Source organism: Tigriopus californicus, chromosome 12, assembly GCF_007210705.1.
Source record: "Tigriopus californicus strain San Diego chromosome 12, Tcal_SD_v2.1, whole genome shotgun sequence".
NCBI classification, from domain to species: Eukaryota; Metazoa; Arthropoda; class Copepoda; order Harpacticoida; family Harpacticidae; genus Tigriopus; species Tigriopus californicus.
This window is the reverse complement of record NC_081451.1, coordinates 18,011,117-18,030,396: the sequence shown is the minus strand read 5'-3', so window position 1 is coordinate 18,030,396 and position 19,280 is coordinate 18,011,117. Positions and strand designations below refer to the sequence as shown.

Below are 19,280 nucleotides of genomic sequence, written 5' to 3'. Positions count from 1 at the left end.
GAAATCGATGAGCTGTTGGCGGTGGAGAGACATTTTGGCGAGACGGATCGTGTGTATCACACGATTTGCACAGGGGCCACACTCCCGGCCAAATTGGGGGAACAGGAAATGGCCATATTGGGGCGAGGAGAACCTCAACGGGACATACCATCCGCAGTGTCGACCAGGAGCAGCACTCTGGAAAAGCTGTTTTGGGCACGAAAATCAGTTTCGGAAGAGACATCCGAGAGTGCGAGTCAAGAATTTCAAAGTCTACCCACTTACCTGTCCGACCAGGATGAGGTTGGCCAGACCACTCGGAATCTGAAGGACCCCTTAATTGAGGCTGAAACGGTGAAGGAGCCGGAGAAACGGAAAGGGGGTCCCAGAGCACTTCGCCGTAGACATGGCAAGAAGATGGACCGGTCAAAGGTTCGCCGGAAATCCAGTATCAACGGCCATTGGTGAGGGGTGTAGGGTGTGGAAGGCGACGAAATGAACGGTTGAGGCACTTACATGTCCTTGTGTAATCTAACTAGACAATCGGCCTCTTTTGATTAGGTATGACCGCGACACGTCGGTGTTCACTCCCCCCAAAGGCTCAAGCATGTCCGTCTATGTCACCAGTTTACTGCCAACCAATGAGGTGCTCCGAATGATCCTGGAAAAGTATCAAATTGAGAGTGAGCAAAACCAATTTGCTCTGTACGTTGTCAAGGATAATGGAGGTAAGTTCCCAGTCCGGACCTTGTCCTTTATCCATAAATTTGGCCTGAAGTGGAGTCTGGCTAATTTTTTTTGAGCACAGGGATGAAACAACTTGGTGTTTGTGCGCCGTCAAACTCTATTTCTTCAACATCAAAAGGAGGTTTTTATATGCAAATTTTGGGGTGCTACTGGCTTTTTTTGGCAAGGAAATCGACATAAGGAATGTTGAATTGATGCTTTTCTTTTGGTGATTAACAGGATTTGTGCAAAATCTTTTTGGAGTTAGTGTAAACACTCATTTGAGTTCTTCTAGGCAGAGGCAATGAACCGACTTTCTGCTCAATGCATCAGCGCCATGAATTGATAAATATCGTGACCATTCTGGAGAGTACAATAGAGGTGAAACCCCAGAATAAAGTTGACAATTTCTAGGTATCATTGTCGACCAACTGGTTTGTTGTCCAACAGCAATCAACTCTCACATAATTTTGGCGTACTATTTCCGCGGTTGTGAGGTTGCGTGAAGAAGTTTTTTTTGTTTCCGGTTCTCAAAGGACAACAATGTAGGGATTGGCGGGCTTTAGACTGTCAATGAAGTTCCCTTAAGAGTAGGTATATCTGTGACTTTAGATCCAGAAAAAAGGTAAAAAAAATACGCTAAGACTAATTTGCCATTGGTTTGTGGGCCTTGAGTCTAGAGTTTTAACCTTGAGAAGGCAAGAACAAGCAATACCAGGACATTTTTCTAACCCAAGTTTAGGCTCAGAAGACACGAGGAAATACTTTTTTCAAAAAATCCTTCATTGACCTATATAGCATTTAAATTATAAAAATATTATTATGAAGTATTCCAATTTATGTAGAAGTTGTTAGAATACTCGTCTCCGTGTTATCCATTAGGTAAAAACTTAGCTTTGCTGATCATCAATTCGCTACATAACATGGCACGATTTGCGCCAATGGCATGAGAGATTACAAAATAGCACATCATCTGCAACAAATTTATTGCCGTCATAAAGTGATCAAGTGCCCTGTCTTGGTCACCCTTTATGTAGAGAGGCGCCTGGTTACCGATTGTGAATTCCCGCTCCTTCTGAGGGTCAATCTGGGAGCTGACGAATCCGTGGCCAAGCTTTACCTTCTGGATCGATCGTCCACCACCGAGATTGGGCACGAAGTCGCCCAATACCTTAGGTTAGTAAGCTCTGCTAAACTCTAATAGCATTACTTGAAAAACAAAAAGCCTAACAACGAACTATTGATAATGAACAGAAATTGTGAGGTTCCAATTCACTTGCATACACCGTACACACTTGTAGCTCATTAACAACTCGATCCAAAACAAGTAGATTTGGCATTTTTGGAAGACATGACATTCATGACTCTTGATTAAGCGCTTTAAGTTTCATTTATTTTTGACGAGTAGTTCTGAAAATATTGTGCGCCCACATGTTGAATGTTTGGGCTAGGTTAAGTATTTTGTGAAATGATGTACGTTCAATGTGACTGCGTGAATGGCCTGGATGAATAACATTGGGGTAACGTAAAACTGATAACGATTTTTGCTTTCCATGCAGGTTCTCCTATGCCGAATGCAGAGCTATCTTGAATATGTTTTATGAGGAAGAGGAGCACGAAGTGGAAAAAATCAAGTACAAGTAAGAACCATGTGGAACACTTATCTGTCTACGATAAGGATGTTGGATTGGCCATTTCTGGCTCTCTCTTTCCAGATATCAAGCCATGAAGAAACGAATTCGTGAACGAATGTTTGACCTTCGCGTTCGGTTCTGACAACGGTCAGTCCCAGAAATATGCGATTATCATTGCTCTCTCTTGAACAACCATGGAATGCACATTATACCAATAACCCTCCATAGCTCACAATCAGTCAAGTGTGTAATGTTCAAATCAAGAATTAGATCGTATACAAACTATGGAATATATATTTTCTCTCCTAACAACAAACATTACTCTACAAATGAACCTAAATAGTCCCATTCTGAAGCCTATGATGGATGAATTCACTATGCCTTAATTGGCTCTATTCCTTTCCACATGATGAGTGTGCCAAGTTTGATTGCCGAATCCATACGCAAACATATCCGTATCCACGAATTTGAACAAGGAATGAGTGCATTGGCCAAAAAGATGCGAGCAATCGTCCCAATGTCTGCCACTGATCTGAGCTTGAACGTATTCATTGGGAGTGCTTGGACTCTCCACCAGGGCGTCCAAGATGTGATTGGGAGTCACCAAGAGGTTCATGAGATCACCAATGAATCCACTGGAGTGCAAAGGAACCTGGAGAAAGCAAAATGGTCAAAGTTGAATTTACCAATTAAGTTCAAAAATTATTGTTTCACGTTTAGAATTATCAATAAGGTTAGGGAAAAAGTGCTTCAAAGCAGCAAAAAAGTGCTTTTAAAGAGCAAGAAAAGTCGTAAAATTTCCATTCCGTGGAAAGCCCCGACAAAACGTTGGAAATACTTTTGTTTCCTGTAACATATGACGCGTACTTTTCCCACAGAACGAAGCACATTTCGTCAACGTTTTTTTTTGTCATATACTCCCTGTTGTATATTAAAGGGTATTCAAACAGTTTGACTACATTGAGAGGGAGCAGGATTATTCAAAGGATTTTTTGTATTTTGGGAGCTAGACTGGGGCCTAGCCCTGGCTCCAAAATCAATCATCACATTGTTTGAGTACTTTTCTGACAGGTATTGTCATGGTCTGCATCAAATAGCTTTTCTGTCTAGCTGATAAATTATCTATTGGTCAAATGAACATGAGAAATATTGCTGCTGTGACTGACGTCAGTGAATAATCCAAATTCCATAGATCTGATTATCTCACGATCATCTCTGTTTATGAGCCGCATTACGAGGAAAGCCAAATAGTATTTCTTTTATTTATCTATTTTCTGCGGACTTCCTTACCGTTACTGGCAATGGGATCCCCAGTAGTTCAAGACGGGAAAGGGTATTAATTTCTTGGCCAAACACTGAGGAGAAAAGGGTTTTTAGCCAAGACAAGGAAAACATTCTTGTTTGGCCAAGAGGCATAACAAGCGAGTCTGGCCAAAAAGCATGAAAAAATAAAGCTCTAAGGTGAAGTGTTTGAAAATAGTTTTAGTATAATTTGTATTTTAAATTCATGTGCCTAGCCCTAAGATAATCTACCAGGCAAGGACACTCAAAATCCATTTTTGAAGGGATGATGCCCATTTTTGTTACCTACATCAATAGTTGGGATCCAAAGCGCAATTTAATACGAAAGAGGGCAAAAGTCACCCTCAAAGTGTTCCAAGCTAGTGGGATGTTAACTAAAATTTCCATAAAACAATGTTCATCAATTGCGTCTCAATCATGGCCTATCAACAATGACGTACATTGATTGCTTCGTCAGTGGGGTTCCAATTTTGAGTCGAGTTATGTGAACAAAAATCGAAGAAAGGGTTTCAATAATTCATAACCACACCAGATCGTCTACAAACGCCTTCAAAGTGAACGTGTCCAAGATGGCCCGGGCTGCCACGCGTCACTCGTCATTACTCACTTGAGCCATTTCGCAGAGAGCCCGCAGCATACAGGCATGTCCATCTATGTGCAAGTATTGGGTGGCGTAGTTCTCGATCTCTCTGGCCAGTTGGGTACGTTTATCCTCATGGAAGCTGTGGTCCATCAGGTTGTGGGGGCTTTGGAGGGCACGCCCACTCCGCTGGGAGCTGCGCCGTTTCCTCACCAGGTTATGGTCGAACGTGTAATCCGAGAGGTCTCTGAAATCCCATGCACACAGCGAGGCTCTTACATGGACATTGTTCCCAAGCAAGGATGGATTGGCCTTGGCCATGGTTTGTTTTTCAATTTCAATACGTACCTAGCCGAACTGTCCCCGCCGCCTAAGGTGAAGGCGAAAGGTAGGTCCAAGCCAAGGGAGGTGCCCAAGGGTCCGATAGGGATGCTCAAGGCCAGGATCACCTCGCCCTCCCAGGTGTTTGGGTCGTCAAAGATGAAGCGGCGCGTCCGAGACAAAAGATTCGAACGGGGCAGATGCTCCGTTAGCACCAACTGCGCCACCAAGGCCATGGCGGCCAAAGCATGAACTACGAACCCGTTCATGCTTAGCGTTGAGATCACTCTAATGTGAAAAGGGAAAGCATTGGCCGGTGTTTTGGGTATTCAAGCCAAAAAGAGATCACAGAATAGAGCAACCAAAAGACCTTTAAAAAATCCCATGATGAGACATGAAAGCTCCAAGATTGGTGCCCTAATACATAGCAGAGTAAGTCGAATTTTGTCAAAAAAGACTCCGTTTTTAAACAGAATCAAACAAGCGAAGATGTTGTCCCTTATGGCTAACACACCCTTCATTGAACCTTGATCAGGTTTATCTCGCTTAAATCTATTGGCAACCATGAATATTTTTGAAAGTAGATAAAAGTAAGATAAATACCTTGATACCAAAAAAATGGAACAAGAGAAACCAAAGGCCAAACATTAATGTGTTTGCAATCTGATGTTACTCCAAAGAACTCAAAAGTGAGCGACCAGGCTAAGGCCGACAACATGTTTTTTCCACGTAAATCAATAAGTTCCGTCTGATATCTTTTTTTTTTTTTTCCTCAAAGATTCTCGGTTTGTATACCGATACAAGGGAATGAAATTCCCTGTAAGTCAAGGTGAGTCATAATTTATAAAATATTTGGTCGTGCAAACTGTTTGAATTAGCCGCTCTAGGGCACCCTTGAATGTAGGGCTGGTCTGGGATCGTTAACAAAAACCGATCTAAGTCACGTTTAAAACTTAACAATGGGTCATCTAATGCATAGAATCGTCTAAGAGAGCACGGTAGCAAGTTGTACAAAGTCGGTGCCCGGTTTAAGACAAAAGAAGATTTTAAGCCCTCACAATCTTTTTATCCAAGTGATTGATTTTATGGCGCATCGGATGGGTCATGCAATTCTCATCAAGCACTTGAGGGCAACAGGCCTAAAGATGAGATAGGTTGGCCACCTAACATTAAATCTAGCCATGCATAGATCTTTGATACCAACGAACCAAGAACAACAAGTTTGCACCAGGTTAGAGCTGCATGTGCATGCAAAAAGAAACATATTTTCTGGCAAATATTCGCTTCTGGTACCGTGATCAAACCGGCGTCCTCCAAAGAATGGGTACAATTGTCAGAAGCCTTTTGTATAAGATCTGATAAGTGAATGTTTTGAACTTTGGGAGTGTTGTTCACTTGTTCTAAAAAAAGTGAAAAGTCTAAAAGTTGTTAGGACAAATTGGTCCAATTAGGACTAAAAAACGTGCCATGTTGGTTGACGGCAATATCCAACCAATGGGGACGTTTAGGCAAGCTCTGGCAGGTTCGTTTGTTTGCTGGTACCAGAGTCGGGGTTGCAAGTTTGGGGCTTCAAACACGTTTTTGAGAAGCTGACCCTTCTTTCGCATTGCTATATGAGGAAAGGTCAGCTTCGTTAAAACCAGTTTGAAATTCCAATTTTGTATCACTGGCATTGGCAGGCAAGTTTGTTTGCTGGTACCAGCGCTTGCCTAAATGTCCGAATACATACATGAGCAATTTGCGAGGGCCAAAACTTTGAAGAATGATTGCACTCAATTGATCACGCCTTTTCGTATATCCTTAGTGATGCCATTGCTAGTTTTATGGCGGACACTTATTCAATTTCAATGATGTCAAATATGAATATCGTACCTTCTAGTATATCTCGTAAAGGAGCACCAATCAGGGTTGACTTCGTTGACCTGTCGATCGAATACTAACGAAGGATTGCTCACGGTTTTAAATATATGATCTTTTTCTCTTCTTTTTTTTTCTTCTTTCACCCTTCCTTCCCTGGCGTCTTTGATACATTGATACATACATCTTGTCATGAATAGTCAGGGATCCATGAATGACTTTGATTTTCATGAACCAACCCTGGACATTTATCCATCCATCCATCCGTCCACGTACGTTCAGTCCTGAAGTACGTAGGGAAGTTTCACAGTTCCTGAGCCCTTTGCCTAATTCATTCCCAATTCTCAATGTACGTAATGTACGTACATTGATGTGCTCCATACTTTCATACTTTCGTACTTTAGGACGGAATGAAGTCAATGGTCCAATTGAGGGTCGCTCTTTCTTGGGAACCTAAGTTTGGCAATGCAAAATCTCGTCACTCGGGAACAATGCGGTGCGTTTGTACATTTGATTCTATGGAGCAACGTCAAAAAGTCAACGGGCTAAGCTACACTGAAGTACAAAGTAGCTTTGCTTTAGGTATTTTCTGCAAAACTGCATTTTCACCTATGGACAAACACCGTTAAGGATGAACATGAGTTTGAGACAATGTGGAAAGAGAAAGGCTTGAAGAATTAATTTCACTTTTTCATCAATTCACTTCCATGTGGCATTTCTGTGTGGATGATTGCCCGATTGGTTTGACTTGCTCTGACCTTAATGGAAAGGGCCTCAATAAAGCTTCACATTATGGATTTTTATCCATAAAGGGTGACAACGGTAATGGTGTTGCCGGATTTGTATCACTTGCTCGAGACAGTGAACCTCAGTCAAAGATTGGATGAATTCAAGGGCCTAGCTTGTTCACGTGACGGAAGAAGAGTAAGAGGGTGTGTCAACTCCCAACAATAGATTGTTGCATAACTGCAATCGTTCCATATATCAGTCATCCCGTAAGCACTTGATGAGAAACGCCCTTCTTGGCCCAAAAAGAAAAGAATAATCATCATAAGAGAGCGCATTCAGTTTTCTTAGAAATTTAACATATTTGAAAATGGTTCTCCCGGTGTTGCTGAGCGCTTGAATCCATGTTGCAAGGTGAAGTGAAGACATCATATTCTAAAAGACAGCCAGAGGAAATGAGGCACTCTAAACAAGGGTTTCAAATCGGCTACAGAGATGTTGCTTTCGATGTCAATGAGAACAAGATCAGTGAGTGGCTAGAGTTGTCTCAATTTCAGGGCCTCGAACTTGATTTGCTCAATGATCTGGACCTGGATCTTGGTCGGGAGGATGTAACTTTAGGGAAAGTCATGTCCTTCTTGCATCACATAGGAATCCTTCTGGGTTAATTTAAAGAACCAGGGGCCTGTTGCAATATAATTACAAAATGATGGTCAACATGCTCATAGATTATTGATTGACCTTGCTCGCTTTGAATGGTGCAATTTTGGTCAAAAGTTCATGTTTACTCTTGCTGATGCTTTGCGGGTTTTTCTTTCGGATGGTACTGTGTTTTTTTCGCATGAGAAGAAAGTTTTTTTTGCCCATGCCGTTTGTAATCGATCAATCGTGGCGACAAATCTGATCTTGTGGCTTGGCTGACCTGGATTTCTTCACTTTTGAAGTAGGTAGTCTTGAAAAGGCCTTGAAGTTTTTGCGAACTTTTTTTGTGTCTATACCTTTCTATGGAATCCATTAAAACATTTTTTTGAAAGTTTTAACCTTTTGAAGTCCTTTTCAGCGGAACGACCTACCCAGATGGTTCGGAGAAACCAACTTATTGAATCTGACGTCTGACGAATCCCGATATCTGACTTTTGATTGGATTGGACTTCGATAATTGCCATAGTTGTCATTCTGTTTCTTTTCACCCGAATCAATCCATAAAAGGCGGCTGCTTCAGACAATCAATCTACTGTGAGCAAGTAAAAAAACTCAAAATGAACACCTTGTCCTCGAAATGATTATTATTGGGCATTGTTGGCCCAAAACCTGCTCTCATGATTAAAATGATTGAGCTAATGGCTTTTCGGATCTGTGGACAGGCAGACTGTTTATGGCTTTCATATCTCCGGCAACTTTTATTAAGACTCATGGGTCGTTTCAGCAAGAGTTGTCTGATGAGTCATGAATCATGTCTATTTTTGAGGAGGTCACTAGCCTACAATGAAAGTAATAAAAATTCAAAATACAGATTATCAGGTTAGACAAAAAGCTTTTCATAGGCTTTGAAAACGCATTGGTAAAGCTATGAAAATTTTGAATACCAATAATAAGGCCAAATCCTGCCTTTTCAAGCATGAAAGTAGGCATTGTGTGTGTTAATGAGTAAAAACGAGGCTTTCATTAAAAGGCATTGTTAGTTGAACATTTCCCTTCAGTAATAAGTGACCTGCAACGCTAATTCAGTCCATAAACAAAAGACTGTTCCGCCCCAACAGCTCTAGTGACCTTTCAAAAAATAGTGATGACGTCATTTCCACTTCCTGTTTCAATGTCCGTCAGATGTGATTATTTCTTGCATGGGTCAAAGTAGCCGGCAATTAAAAGGCCCAGAAAGTTTCAAATGGGAGAAGCCCATTTATTTAAGGGGGGAAGAGGGGGGCGGGGGGGGGCTGATGGTTTGATGAACATCCTGGACCATTTTCTACTCACACGAGACACCTATTACGTACATAGTGAAGAGTCTTTGAAACCGACCAATTCGGTTTTCCAGCCATCTGCTTCCAGCTACTGAACTATAAGAAGCAGAACCAGAGGAACGGACTCCGCTACAAGGGAGCCATAAGGCGTCACGAGCGATCAGGTCGTCAACAATGAGTGGTGAGCACCAACAGACCTGCTGAGCAAATCACTAACCAATCGTGGTATATCCAATTTCTCAAATTTGATCTCAGCCTTGGTTTCTGATGTCTGTCCGACTGTTCTGTTTCGCCAACGCAAGGCTTTTTTAGTACGCTTAATAAGTAATTAGAGGAAGGTACTATTCTACAACTGCCTCCTAAGTTGATGTAATATAATTCTACTAAAGGATTTTGAACGTTCAAAATGTAGGACAAGCAAAATCCCAATGTTCTCAGTAAATGGCCCAAAGAACGCGAAAATCGTCTCATTTTTCGCAACAATTTCACACTTGCTTTTTCGGGATAATATTCCTAGCTCTCCAAAGACATAAGGGTATAAACTGAATAAAGTAAGCTTGGGTCCATCCCTGATTTCTCCTAACCTGTGCTTACAGTCAGTGAAGATTCGCCCTCAAAATAGGGGAAGGAAGTAGAAGAAAAAGAAAGAGGTCCGAGGATTTGGTGTCGTTCAAGGGCTCATACTCGGTCCCTCTTGCTGGTTGTTCGCCTTCCCGATCGATCGGGCGCTGCCTTGCAAGCAAGGGGGAAAGAAAATTCCGCGGCATTGGAAGCAATTAAGATCGCCTTTGATCGGCCAAATGCTCCTGGTTAGCGTATTCAATGTTCCTACCAAGTGCCTGCCCCTACAACTTCGTAGTTGTAGTGGCAGTGGTAGAAAAACCAATTTCCTATTCTTTCCGACACTCTGGGACGCAGTATCAATCTTGCTAGGAAGTGGTGCAGAACCAACACAGATAACCGTCAAGTGTGCGTGTGTGTGCACTATGGAGTAATTGAAATCAGTCGGTGGTTTGTTCAAGAAAGCATTTTTTAGTCTATTACCCATGAGGTGTATGAGAAAGGGGGTAAGTGAGTCGTTGAATCGTGTACATTAAGTTTACATTCGCGTCAATGAAGGACAATGTTGTTAAGCGTGTCCATAGAGTTCGCCTTGAGAAAATTGTGCAAGAAATCTGATGACAAATTGGCCAAAGCAATATGAATGGAAATGTTCTCACCATATGCGTTGGTCAACCAACCACTTTTTTCAAGGAACTTTAGTATTCACTGGAACATGGCATTTACAATTACATATGCCAAGGATGTTATCCCTCAAAAGTTTAACTATTTCAACGTATTTTTTTACTTCATTGATTGATTGCATTGTACAAAACATGTAACTGCCGGAAATTGCCAGGAAGCAAAAGTTAATTATTTTGAATTTTTCAATGTATGTCGAATTTCACCCAGCAAATAAACCATCAAATATTGTGTATGAATAATTGGGTGTTTGACATTCAGTTTTATGATCATGATTTGTGGGAATGCAAGTCTTAGAATATAAGTATGTTTTAACACTGTCAAGTCAGATTCTTAAGCGTTAAATGTCTTGCAATAAAGTGATTTCTTTTTCTAAACAATTCACATGCAATAATCCATTGGACCCAACGATTCACAAAGTCTCTGTTTATACTAATTCATCAAGGATCGCTTAATGGCAATTGATTGTTCTTGGATAATGAATGCAAAAAGTCGCACAAGCTGCCATTTCACCCGTCAATAACACACATGTTCTTTGTTAAGCTCAATTACTTATCATGTTAAGGAGCGACTTCTTGGTGGTCCTTAAAACGAAGGGGTTTATTGACAACTTTTAGGATTGTAAAATGGAGAAAGTACACATGATTAAGCGCAAAAATCAAAGAATTTTTTGCGCTATGGCATTGATGCTTCGGATAGTAGTTTTGACGCCATTTTCCTCTTCAAAGATTCGAGATTCAAGGCACTTTTTGGCGGTGCTGGAAATTTCCATTAAAAGGAAGAAAGTCTCACGTAATGAGTTTTCTTTTGGTCAGAAATTGGCACGACATATTCATTCAATGGGGAAACGCTGTTTGTAAAGAGATGAAAGGGTGGATTGCTTAATGAATCGTGTCGCTTCACCAACTAAAAGTCAAGAAATCGAAACGAGTCCGCAGAAACAATACAGTTTTGACTAAAGTCCAAAGATATTTGAATAGGGCATGAACGGACAAACAAATTCCAGCTGTTGGCACTTTCTTTGTTCTGCTTGGTTTGTCCTCAAAATGTGCCGATAAAACACCACCGCAATCTCAACAGCTACACACATTTTTTATTACCTACCACCGTTCGCAAATCCATGAACACCATTATCATAATTCGCCATAACCTCAAACCGGAGAGGTATGGAAAACCATCAAGAAAACACGATATTTTCACAAACAGAAGATCAAGCCAATTAGAGTCGGAAGAAAAGGCTTTGTGTTTCTTTCCCATGACTACGTGTGCCCTTTCCATATTAGGTTTTTCAACATTTCCTCAATAAATGCTAGATGAGTTCATTGCTCGATCAAACGAATGTTGTTGAGAAAACTGCTAATCTAGACATTCAACTGATCGCAAAGGTATCGAGTCTTCATTTCCGTTTTAAGAGGTGCAAACGTGCATACAGTGTTTGCAGAGTATTGATACATGAACTGGTCAATTAACTGAATGACTTTCCTTTATGAATGAGGAAAAAGTTTGGTAACGCGGAAGATGAGTGATTTATTGGGTATCTATTTGTCAGCCAGACCATAGTTTTAATCCAAGGGGAAAAGGGCGAGCATAACAAGTTTATCATTTACTTTTTTCTATTAAGAGATAAGTAGCTCATTGGATGTATCTATATGAATTTTTGATACAATATGTAAGAACCACCCTTTAGTGATTCTTGAACGAAAATCCCCAGACGCGGTCAGACACACTTTTCCACGGTCAAAACGGTCTCTATTCAATAAAATACCACGAATCACTGATAAGCAAATTGGAGATAAATATAGGATGAGACACTTAGTGACAAACATTTTCGCTTCTGACGCTCAAGATATGGACTGAGTTAACTGTAGACATTTAAGACAGACGCAGTTGACCCCAAGCAATTTGCTCGAAAACATATCAATTAGAAGTATCACTGACTTGAATAAATGCCATAAAACCAGTTCGAGAATGGCGTTTGCACAACACATGTACATACTGATGATTTGTTGTCATGGTTAATGTGGGGCCCATTCTGGGATGCAGAGATTAAAAAAAGCTGAATACAATATGGGTATTTGCTGCAATGAGACAAAGACGTAAGTTCGACAAAAAAGACTTTAAAAGCCCACTTATCGTCATCTTAAATAGTCCCAATTCTATTCATACATTACAATACCACCAAAATTGAACAGGCACTTAAGTGCCTTTTAAGAAATAGGAATTGTGTTAGAGTTATTTCTATGTTGGAAAAATATGCTTCAATGTAGTGCATTTGATCAGGAAGTGATATAAATAAAGTTTACTTTTTGTTTAGATGCTGGTTTTCCTCATAGCAAATTATCAGGCTTTAAAGAATGAAGATTTATCAGTGGTTTTTTAATTCTTCCGTTTTTTGTAATTTTGCTTTGAATCATTGATGGTTTTTGTGGATTTTGGCTTTTTATTTGAAGCCTGGAATTGGCATCCTAACAGATCACGTCATTTTTGACGATAGTTGGTCTGATAATGAGTTTGAGTCGGCCGCTTTAAGGCATCCCTGAGCGTAAATATGTGAGGGTAGAGTTCCAATTATTGTTGGACGCTTGGCGACCTCAAGGGCTGGAGGTGATCCCAATGATTTACGTTGGAAGGTCATCCCCACAATATTTCGCATTTTCACTTTTTCGATTTTGTTAACTTTGGTACTCTTATCTAGCCCAAATGGAAGACGAATTCTCCATATGGGGCTGATGGATCTAACCATAAGTCAATTTGCACTTTTCGCCATATTTTTCAAAAAACTTAAAGTCATGAGTTGGCTCTTCCCTTCACAAAAAGTCATCGAATTATCGAAAAACTCGCTTTTGTTGTACAAAATTTCTGCCATTTTAAACATGTCCAATTTCAGTTTTCATTGAACACTACTTCGAGCCTTTCGGCTCATCACTTTTTGTCAAAACCAATGAATGACCTTGCTCTAGATCTTTTTGGTTGAAGGCAATGATTGTCGCTTTAATTTGTAAAAATTAACCGCGAGCTAATATCAAGATAATTCCCATTGGAATGAATTTGTCAACATATTGTACATAATATCAGGTATTGTAAGATATATGGAGTCATCATCCAATTTTGAATAGACATTGCGCGTATTGCTACTTGTGCTCATTTAATTTGATGCATATCATCCATCCACTTGGGAGTTATGAACTCATTCATTACTGAAAACAATATTTACGCAGAAGTCCATCGGGCATTCATTTCGAAATGGCTCAAAATGTCTTCAGTGGATTTTATGATCAGCACAGGATGTCGGTTGTAAAACCTATTCAAAACCATCTTGAGGCTTTTAACGTGAGAGTTGGACCCAATAAGGCAGAGGGGAAACCGCTTATTGGTTTCTTTCAGCCAGGCCATTTTTTGCCATTTCTTTTTTTTTTTTATTTCTTGACCGATTTTACCGCCGTACTGAACTACAGGTACACATGAGCACTCACTCGGCGGTGTATGATGTATTCTGGCGGCTAAAATGAAGAAAGTAGCCTCGTCCATTTTCCAAGCAAAGTCATCATCTCTATGTACGATATCTACGTACGTAGTTGGAGAATTAACTGTGAACGAGCTACTTAACGTACATATGGCGGATTTTAGCTTTACCCTTATTCCCCTCCCCTTTCCTCTATGTTTGTACGGTACCTACTACGTGTGTGTGTACCTAAGTTAGTACTGTGCGCGTACATGTGGACACCGAGAAAGAATTTGAACCTCCACCTTTTAGTGGGTGCTTATGGACTTTTTGTCCAAGGAGAAGAAAGTTCGTGTCTCGCTCGGCGAACCCAATGCCTCAACATCTGTTGGGGAAATGAACAAATCATCGCATATTTGATGACTGCACTCCATGCTGTTCCTCGTTTCACCGGGATACATGCCTTTGGTTGGTTGGTTGGTTGGTTGGTTGGGTTTGAGGTATTCAGCCACTCCATAGAGAGGATCATCATCGGTCAGAAACCAATTTGATGGATGATCGAGCTGCCTTTAATGTGTCCGGCACACACACCTTTAGAATCGTACTTCTGATATTTGGACCCAACAAGCTGTGGCCTCAAACATTGATACGATCGTACATACAGTATTGAAGCATTTCCAAATTAGCCCCTTGCTGACATTGACCCTCCTTGTTCTTGCTCAATAAACGCACGCTTCCAAAAGTACAAGCTCACGGCTCAATCTGTCTGTTGTACGTAGTTAAGAAAAGGTGACATGTGCATGAATGCTCTTGATTACGAAAATGTGCAATTTGCATGCGAACCCAAACGAATGAATGCCATGGCAAAGAGCCGGAAAAATGAGTGTGCTAGATTTTGACTCCATTTGAAAACCATGAATAACTCAAGCTCAATACATGGCTTATATCTTTTCACGATAAGGGCCTACCAAGGCCTAGATAGTCAATGAATAACATTTATGTTGTTATAGGGTTGGGTGAGAAATTCATGGTCAAAATCTTGATTGACAATGGTTATTTAATGAAGCTGGCAAGAGAAGCGAATGAGTACGGTTAGTAAAATCATAATGCCCAAGGAAAAGTGGCTACTTTGATTCATAGACCAGTTATATTTCGGAAAAGGATTCTTTTTACAAAAAATCACTCAATTTATTGTCAGCCAGTATTTTTAATGGGCGTCATTGATCTGCAAATTCAAACTCGAATTCTGAACGAATTTACTTTCGAGCGATTGGGCAAAAACGTTTTTTGTGCCTTGAACCCTTTCAAGACATCTGTCAGTGTTATTATAATGAAATATCTTAGTGATAAGACTTGTCCATTTTTTTGGTATTCCAAAAGGTATGAAAGGGTTTCTTTTTCCATGTTTATCATAAACGTGTGCTTCCTTATGGACTTTCAGATGATGTGGATGCTATTTTTCATGTGCCAGTTCATCACTTGTTGGGCCAAAGAAATGCCCCTCAGTTCTCTCCAGAGTGATCCCAATGATGTCCAACCTGTATTGAATTTGTCAGTTGCGGGTGAATTTGGAACAAAAAACATCTCTGAAATGTCTTCCAATAATCTCAATGACACTTTTGGGGAAGAGGAGGAAATGGGCTCCGGCGAGGATTCCGAGTACTATTACTACGAGTACTATTACGATGACGATGACCAAGACTATAATGAGACGCAGGACTCAATGAGGGATGGGTCCAACCAGACCTGGGAAGAAACTCTCCCGGAGGCTCAACCCTGGATTTCCCAAAGCACCAAGAAAGGCAACAATGGGCGATTGCTGGGAGCTGAAGTCAACTTTGGATCACTTGGTGAGTTAAGTGGTTCTCCAAATTCCAAGAGCAAACAATGAACACTAATTTTTTGACGAAGAACAGCTCATATAGATCATATTTGATCACATAATCACAGTGGACTGGGTATGTGAGAGAGATTATTATTCGACGACATGTACAATTAAACACTGCTTTATCTGCCAATGACCCGGGTGCCTTTACTGGAGTTGGATTACTTTCTAAGGGTGAGCTCTGCCCTTGTTGAGGCCACTTCATCGGACCAAACTGGTGGAATGATCCATAACCCGGAAAACCCTTGACGCCGACAAGAAATTTGGGCCCCATGAAAACAAGCCGTTATGGCTTATGGGTATCCATGGTCTCAATCAAATATATATTGTAATAAATCACCTTCAAACCTTTGGGACCTAAATACACACATACACATAAATACATAGTATGCGAATGAGATTTAGGCCGAACCATTTCAGGGTGCTTTTCAAGAGGATCGAAGTTTGTAGCAATGGGAAACTCTTGGATCATCTAATTTATGAATGCCAACGGAATTCAAACTAATCAAATTGCTGCTGCTGATTAAAAGCATTGTCCCAAAAGCTCTTTCGGCTGCAATCAAAATATCTTTCTTTTGAAACTCCACAGAGTGATGCGCAGAAACTCTTTGCTCTTGGTCAATTTCTTCAGCCGTAGTTTTTGATCAATCTTCTTTTGAGAGACCTATTTAAAAAACTTGTTAATTTCAAAGAATGTTATTTGAATATGCAGTGGCGCCTTCTAGCTTGCGTTCCGTTAGTAACATTTTGATTTATTACATTAATACATCTATTGTACATTGATTTGGACCAGTGAGGACATCCAAATCTGTAACTATAGACAACTTTATGCTATTGCACAAGATACTCCCCGTTTCTGTTCAGTTGGAATGAACTAAACAAGACGACCTACGATTTTAGGAGGAAAGGATGTGGTGTGGTTGAGCAATCTGAGGAGCAATATCTCGTTAGGCGGAAGTCAATTCCAAACCATGGCAGCCTTGGGCAATGCAGCTCTTGTCTTGGGAAGTAAGTACTCATGATCGCTTGTCTTCAGCGTTCCATTCTTATTCATGGGAATCATTCCTGTCGACCTTTCCTCCAAGTATAATCGTACATCGCATGTCCAACCCATGAGCAATTTTGCTGGCGTTCAAATTAACTCCGAGCTTATTTTCAGGTGCCCTCGGGGTTGGCTTGTACCCGATCGCACAACGGCGGTCCCTTGACCGCGCAACCTTCAGATCAACTAGGCGCCCGCCGTTCCCATTTTACCCGCCCAAAATGAGAAAGCCCTTATTGCCAAAAGTGAGAGCCCGTAGGCCTCATGGGCAACTCCGCAGACGTCGGCCCGCTGCGGGTAAAAAAGGCCGAGGTAGAAGGAAGAAGGGGTCACGACGAAAGCCGGGCCAAAGACCAAAACCGAGGCGCATACCGACCTTCAGCTTGTCCAAGCCCACACCCAGACCCGGACCCAGACCTGGACCCAGACTCAGACCCAGGCCTCCTAAGCAATCAGGAAAGATAAAACCCGAGTTCACGTTTCGCCGTCAGAAGCCCAGAACCAAGCGACCCAGGATCAGTGCTAAACCCTCGATAAAGAACGAGCAATACGCTAAGAAACCGACCACCAATGTGGCCTATACTCCGAAGAAAAGTAGGCCACAGCCCACCCACCCATTCACCAAGGCCCATGGCTATGCCCCAATCCTACCCCCAGGCGATGTTGAATCCAACAACTATGTGGCAGTTGTCACAACCACCACGAAAAAGCCCAGGGAAACCCAACCTACCTTGTTTCGAGAGAACATCCCGGTTCGCAAATACAAAGGCTCCCGAGGGAACCCCGGACTTGATTCCCCAAATGACTTCCTCAAGGATCTGGACCAGCCCGAGTTCGACGGAGTCCGCTTGAAGAACCCGTTCCGAACCGATCACGGAGGATCCCCGTTCAATTTGGACCCTTTCCGGGAACTCAAGATCATCGTGAACGGGGACAAAGAGACTAGCAGCACTCAAGGACAACGCAAACCTAAAAGACGCATTGCTCAGAGTAGAGCCATCAAGGGCGACGCAGACCAGGACCAAAGCTTGGCCCAGAGTCAAAAGCACCCTACCTACGTAGACCCATTCCAGAATGCTCAGGCCGTGCATGTGATCAAGAAGGCGGAGGAGCTGAACCTGTTCTTGGCCGTGAAAGATGTCGATCTTCCGAGATCCAAGTCCAAAGTGGCCACGGATCCTGTTCTCAAGGAGCTCCGGTCCCAATTGCCACTCTATCCTCCAACTCGGATCCTGGACGAAAAGCGAGAGTTGGGCATTGCTTCGGTAAAACGAGGAATCCGAAGGAAAGGCCAACGAGATCCAGAGACGGACAAGACAACGCCCAGGCCAATCTATCTGGAAGATCTCTACGATTATCACGATTCCGAGGTTGATGACAGCTTTAAGATTGAACTAACGGAGAGACCAGTCCAAACTTTACCCCCTAGGTAGCTTGATTAATCAATCAATCGTTGTTGTTGTTTCTATGCCAATGGATGGCGTAAGCTCTTTTAAGTAGGCCCTGATTTGATGTTTTTACTTTTATTGAATTTCAGTGCTAAAAACACCTACGAGGACGATCAAAAGCTCGTTGAGCGAGAGTTAAAGAGTTTGCGTCTCCGCGATTTCAAGAGACTGAATGCCACAATGTCTCCTACAACACCAAAAACTCGCTTTAAAACGTCAAAACTGGAATCATCAGATCAAGAATCCTGATTAGCAAGCAATAGGTAGATATCTAAATTGGTAAAAAGTGCAATATATACATACGTATATGTATGATAACCTTCTCAGTAATTAGCCTCCTGTAACAGACGGCCTTGTCCCATTTTTTGAGAGTTTGAAATAAAACTATAGAGTAAGATGTTTTAATTCCTTTCACGATCATACCAAGGTCTGGCTTGAATTCCCAAAAGTGCATTGCAACTCAAAGAGTTATTGGTGACTCGAACCAATTTGACGAGGCCACGAGAACGGTGCACTCTTTGAACTCACTCACAGTCATCATTTCAAAATTCCATTCCCCTTCCCTAATTTGAAAATATGCATAATTATAGAGCCCTTGGAAGCAAGCATTTTAACGAGTTGTAACGGAAAAAAGTATATGACATGGCCTTGTCTAACTTTGTTTCGATGATGATCACGATGGTGTAGTCAATCGTTATTGGAGGATATGAAACATCACGCACTGTGCTGGGTCCGAGTTAGCGATTATTTCAGTAATAAATCCTGTCGACCGTTTACGAGTGATTGGCAAATCATAACTCGTATTGCTTTTTTTATTATCCGCATCAAATTGGTTCCAAATATTTGGCAAAGAGGATATGGGTAGAAGTTGGTAGAAGGTTAATCGGCCTAATGGTGAATTGAGGCGTATGATACAACCTATCACTTATCTGTGTTCGCTAATGAATTATTGGACAAGGCCAGAAAAGTGTCAAGAAAGCTCCGGCAATTCATTCAATTGCGCCCTCTCGATCAGTGTGTCCATACCCTTTACTTGTGACCATACGTTGACAAAAAATATTTTCTTGCTTTGCTCTGTTTGTTTTTTGACTTGCCATAACATAACACCTTGAAGAAAAATGGACGTCGGATTTAA

The 19,280-nt window shown here is 41.5% G+C and overlaps 3 protein-coding genes across 3 annotated transcripts in view; 2 read left to right on the top strand and 1 right to left on the bottom strand.

Annotated features, from left to right (window-relative positions):
- The window catches only part of LOC131891243 (uncharacterized), a gene marked incomplete in the record, with an annotated part of 4,179 nt that extends 1,524 nt beyond the window's left edge, over positions 1–2,655 (top strand). Inside the window, 5 exon segments of the mRNA XM_059240768.1 lie at positions 34–443; positions 541–707; positions 1,743–1,881; positions 2,265–2,345; positions 2,421–2,655. Coding sequence (XP_059096751.1) covers positions 34–443; positions 541–707; positions 1,743–1,881; positions 2,265–2,345; positions 2,421–2,481 — 858 coding nt within the window.
- Positions 2,656–2,721: 66 nt separating this feature from the next.
- LOC131891244 (uncharacterized) lies at positions 2,722–4,909 on the bottom strand. The gene is made up of 3 exons (XM_059240769.1): positions 4,570–4,909; positions 4,249–4,468; positions 2,722–2,991 (listed from the first exon to the last, which is right to left on the bottom strand). Exons 1-3 carry the CDS (start codon positions 4,809–4,811, stop codon positions 2,722–2,724), a joined length of 732 nt encoding a protein of 243 aa, XP_059096752.1. The 5' UTR covers positions 4,812–4,909.
- Positions 4,910–16,546: 11,637 nt separating this feature from the next.
- LOC131891695 (uncharacterized) lies at positions 16,547–18,505 on the top strand. The gene is made up of 3 exons (XM_059241323.1): positions 16,547–16,663; positions 16,815–18,126; positions 18,235–18,505. The coding sequence occupies exons 1-3, from the start codon at positions 16,627–16,629 to the stop codon at positions 18,392–18,394; spliced, it is 1,509 nt and encodes a 502-aa protein (XP_059097306.1). The 5' UTR covers positions 16,547–16,626; the 3' UTR covers positions 18,395–18,505.
- The last annotated feature ends 775 nt before the right edge of the window (positions 18,506–19,280 follow it).

Bases quoted from the DNA above. Each gene is read 5' to 3' on its own strand.
- LOC131891244 (XM_059240769.1), bottom strand. From the start codon at position 4,811: ATGAACGGGTTCGTAGTTCATGCTTTGGCCGCCATGGCCTTGGTGGCG. The intron at 4,469-4,569 runs GTACGTATTGAA...ATGGGATTTCAG, and splicing joins GGCGGGGACAGTTCGGCTAG to AGACCTCTCGGATTACACGT. The intron at 2,992-4,248 runs GTGAGTAATGAC...TGCTTTCTCCAG, and splicing joins CTCTCTGCGAAATGGCTCAA to GTTCCTTTGCACTCCAGTGG.
- LOC131891695 (XM_059241323.1), top strand. From the start codon at position 16,627: ATGGCAGCCTTGGGCAATGCAGCTCTTGTCTTGGGAA. The intron at 16,664-16,814 runs GTAAGTACTCAT...GCTTATTTTCAG, and splicing joins TGCAGCTCTTGTCTTGGGAA to GTGCCCTCGGGGTTGGCTTG. The intron at 18,127-18,234 runs GTAGCTTGATTA...ATTGAATTTCAG, and splicing joins GTCCAAACTTTACCCCCTAG to TGCTAAAAACACCTACGAGG.